At 49.1% G+C, this 4,519-nt stretch overlaps 1 protein-coding gene across 1 annotated transcript; it reads right to left on the bottom strand.

The window, feature by feature from the left end:
• Positions 1-296: 296 nt before the first annotated feature.
• LOC140837838 (uncharacterized) lies at positions 297-1,550 on the bottom strand. The gene has a single exon (XM_073203932.1). The coding sequence runs from the start codon at positions 1,548-1,550 to the stop codon at positions 297-299; it is 1,254 nt and encodes a 417-aa protein (XP_073060033.1).
• Between the last annotated feature and the right edge of the window lie 2,969 nt (positions 1,551-4,519).

Raw genomic sequence — 4,519 nt, 5'->3', positions numbered from 1 at the left:
ACAGCTTCGAGATGATTTTGTTCGTGACATTACACAGACTGATCGGACGGAAGTCCGACCAAGCGCGTGCACCCTCGACTTTGGGAATAAGAGTGATCGTGGTGGCGGTAAAGCCCTGAGGCATAGGAGAACCCTGGAAAAAATCAAGAACAGCACCAAAAACGTCCTGATGGACAATCTCCCAGCAATGCTGAAAGAACGCCGAAGAAAAGCCATCAGGGCCAGCAACACTATCAGGGTGGATAGAGAAGACGGTCGCGCGGACCTCCTCCAAAGAGGGAATCGCAGCAATACCATCATTCTCCACAGCAGAGATAACCGAGAGAAAATCCCGAAAAATCAGGGCAATCGAGCGCAGAGGGCTCCCCGGTAAGCAGATCCTGGAAAAATAAGGCTCCCGACTGCTGAATCAAATCCTGAGACGTCAGGCAAACCCCATTCTCCCATATGCGGAAAATTTTATTCGCCACACGCTTTTTCCTCACCATATTATGGAAGAGTCTGGTGTTCCGCTCACCATCCTCAAGCCAATGGCAAGCCGCTTTCTGTTTCCAAAAATCCGCCTCCATGGCGGTGATACGAGCCAGATCCTCATTGCGATCGGACAGGGAAGTCCAATTCGCGTCAGAAGGGTCGGCCTCACAGACATCCTCAGCTGAACGAACAGCCCTCTCAGCCTCAGTGAGTCTATCAAAGATGTTACCAAAAACATCCCGATTCCACCACCGGAGGTGATGCTTGAGACGCTTCATCTTGGCAAAAAGCCGAGGCATGCCGCTCAGACTGCATGGCAGATTCCAATTAAGCCTCACAGTCTGCAAAAAACCATGGTGCCTAACCCACATTCGCTGGAAGCGAAACGAGCTCGGCCCACGGGCAAAAACAGGAGCGGTAACCAAAAGCGGACAGTGATCCGAGACAGTACGGGCGAGATGCTCAACCCGAATCGAGCTGAAATGATCTCCCCAATCAACAGAAACCAAGACCCTGTCCAACCGCTTCCAAATGGTCTTATTCGTCCAAGTGAACGAAGACCCCTCAAAACCAGCATCGATAAGACCAGAATCAATAATAAAATTGTTGAACTCCTCCATGGGTAGCAACCTACCACCACGGGAGCCCAAGCACTCAGACGCATCCCTGACGACATTAAAATCGCCCCCAACCAGCCAGGGACCCAAAACAGGCTTAACCAAAAGCAAAGAAGCCCAAAGATCCCTACGCTGGACATAATCACATCTAGCATAGACAAAAGAACAAAATATCTCTGTCGGTAAGAAAGAGGTAGAGACTCTGATGTGAAGGAACTGAGCATGATCAAAAACACACTCCGCCCTTACATCAGCAGCAAAAAATACCCAGATATGACCGGAGAGATTAGAAATGACTCCAGAAAACCCCAAACGGCGAGTCATGAATCTCGGATCCAGATCAATCATGGGCTCCAAAACAGCTAAAACCTTAACCTGTTTCTCCTTCACAAAGGCATGAAGCCTCTGCTGGGACTCCGAACCGCGAAGTCCCCGGATATTCCAGATTAAGCAATTCATGGGGAACGGGTGGAAGAAGGACCCGATCGCTTTTTATGCGATCGCCGACCATCATCCTGAGGTCTTTTTCTGGGGTTGGACATGTCAGTGTCCAGAATACTACACTCGGACCCACAACTAACTCCAGACACAGAATGTCGATCAAAATCCTGATCAGGATCATCAGCCGACATGTGACTGGGAATCATCTCAAGAATAGGGGGTCCCTGTCGAGCAATCAACTCGTCCAGCATAGAAGTGGCATCAGCAGGGGATGCAGGAAAAGATGGGACCGAGTGGCTGCTATGATTTTCAATACAAATCCTCCGGGGGGACAAACACAGTCACCACATCCGGGCGTGGAGATCCAAGGTCATCCACGCAGTCCACAAAAGGAACACTCTCATCGTCCTCAGCCACCGTGACCGCAGGGCGGTCAGAAGAAGGGGCCTCCTGATGAGAGCTCAAACCGACAGAGGGATCAGGAACACCTAATCCAAGCTCCTCAGAGCCAACCTCTGTCTCCTGCAAATGTGAAAGAACTCCGAAAGAGTTCGAAGCAAGGGGATCATCCCTCGGGAGAGCCTGACGAACAGGCCTCCGTCTCTGTCTACGCCGGGGACCATGGCCATTGACATGAAGCTGGGGCTGTGGTCCCGGGACAATGACAGGGGCTGCACCCTCAGGTGGTGCCTGAGCAGGAGGCGCCTCCGGCTGAGGAGGCCCTCGATCAGCAGGCTTGGATCGAGCAGGTTTAGGATTTTTACCATGAGAATAGCAAACGTCGGTCGAATGACCCAACATTTTGCAATCCAAGCAATACCCAGGGATTTTCTCATAAACAACATCAATCTCCTGGGTATGATCACCCCAGCCCACCCAAATTTGCTTAACGGGTGGTTCCAACACATTCAACTCCACACAGACTCGAGCAAAAGCGCCTCGAGATGATTCAGCAGTAAAGTCATCCATTTTCACCGGGTTGCCCAAAATCTTAGCAAGGGCAAAAAGACTTTTCTTGTTAAACAGGTGAATAGGCAAACCCGGGAGACGCACCCAAACAGGGGCGATGGGAGATTCTTCCTGTAGATTGAATTCCGGGGTCCATTTGGAGAAACGGATCCCGAGAGGTCCCACCATCATCTGCCCACGCGTCCAAAAAAACGCATAATCCTCCTCACAATGAAGTGAGAGGATCAGAAAACCCCGAGGCAAAAACCTCAAATCAAAAGATCGCTTCAATCCCAAACGAGCAAAAACCGCAGAAATTTCCGAGTTTGGGACTAAGGATCTATTACCAGAAATCTTCCCAACTAAAGAAAACTTAAAAGGCTCGGTCAAAGAAGACATTACCTCATCCGGGAAGAAAATACCCGGTTTCCCATCCTTAAGAGTCGGTGGGGGCATTTCTTCCATAGCATTGACGACATCTCCAAAGCCATTCTTCCCCGAACGAGGGGAATTAGGAGCCAGAGCATCCCTAAATGAGATTGGAAACGTCTTTTTCGCACGAGGGTCAGATTTAGAAGCCGTACCCGAGTTGTTGACTGTTGTCCGTTGACCGTTGACCGTTGACTTTCCGGCCAAATTACCACCGTGAGACGGCGCCGGCGTGATGAGCACAGAACCGGTACCAACCGGAGCAGAACCGGACGGCGGAGGGGTCAAATCGGAATGAACAGTAGCCGGAAATTGAGGGGAAATTGAAATTTGGGCGTTTCCGATCACGATCGATTTTTCAGAAATTGAAGATACAGGGCTCTTACCCATGTCCAGACGATCAATTGGTGAAGTTTGATTGAAAAAATTCGCCGGGACGACGCCGGAATCAGAAGAAGAGTGGGACGTGTGCTGCGCGTCCAAGGCGGGAATCGTAGATCTGAAATTAACGCCGGAGGAGAACACCGTTCGGGCTAATTCAGGTGTCATTGGAATCGTCTGTGAGTGGGCTTTCCAGATCGGGGTCCCGTTTGAACAGAGGTGACCGGAATCGGACGCCGTAGACTGAAACGTGAAAGGCGACGCAGTGAACAGTGGCGTCGCGACTTTGGAGCTAAAATCGGAGGGGCAAATGGTTTCCGATCGACCTGAATTTTTAGCACAAAGGTCGCCTTGAAGAGGCGAATCTAGTGGTATATTTGTTTCGTCGATCGGAACGGTGGATGAAGTCGGCGAGAAAATGGCCGGAATTTTCAAGATTTCAGTCGGCGATTTGGAGAGGCAATCGGGCATGGAATGGTCTGATTTTTGGATATGTTGGTCGCCGTGATGAGGCGGTTCAGATGGTGTGGTTGGCCGGCCGGGAACCGGCGGCGGCGGCATGGCAGTGGCTAGGGCGTGAATAGTGTCGAATTTTAGTGTGTTTTTTCGCACATTTTACTGTGTGTTTTTTGAGAGAAAATTTTTTGGTTTAGGGTTTAGGGTTTAGGGTTTAGGGTTTAGGGTTTTTTTTTTTTTTTTTTTTTTTAACCGGAAAACACCGCCGGATGCGGGGGGGTTAGGCAGACCCCTACCTGTATATATCCACAAAATAAAAAGTAACAGCAGAAAGAAAACCTAAAAGAGGAGGGGGACAAAACCAAGACCTCCTCAAAAAGGCTAAAGCAGTAGAAACATAAATACCAAGTAGCCTAGGAACATAAATACATATGCAAAAATAACCCTAGACTACGACAAAAAATGCGCCAGAAACTAATCAAATACGAGCTGCGCTAAGAGTCAACACGCCGAAGAAGACCAAATGATAACTGGGAGATGAGTGCAGAATCCATGGAGAAATTCTCATCTCTAAGCCATCACCCTGAAGAATCCAATCTGTCAAAACGACTCTAATCTGAAACCGAGTAACTGTATGAATCCCAGCAGTCAAAATAAGATAAGGCCAGGAAATCACTGTACAATGACGATAGAAGAGCAAAATGAAAATCACAATCCAGCCAGAACAAAAAAGATCCTGCATCTGAAGTATAAATCTGACGAAGGTATCATAA

The sequence above is a fragment of the Primulina eburnea genome, chromosome 8 (genome assembly GCF_022965805.1).
Source record: "Primulina eburnea isolate SZY01 chromosome 8, ASM2296580v1, whole genome shotgun sequence".
Classification (NCBI taxonomy): domain Eukaryota; kingdom Viridiplantae; phylum Streptophyta; class Magnoliopsida; order Lamiales; family Gesneriaceae; genus Primulina; species Primulina eburnea.
Note: the sequence above shows the minus strand (reverse complement) of the source record. Positions and strands in the feature narration are given on the sequence as shown.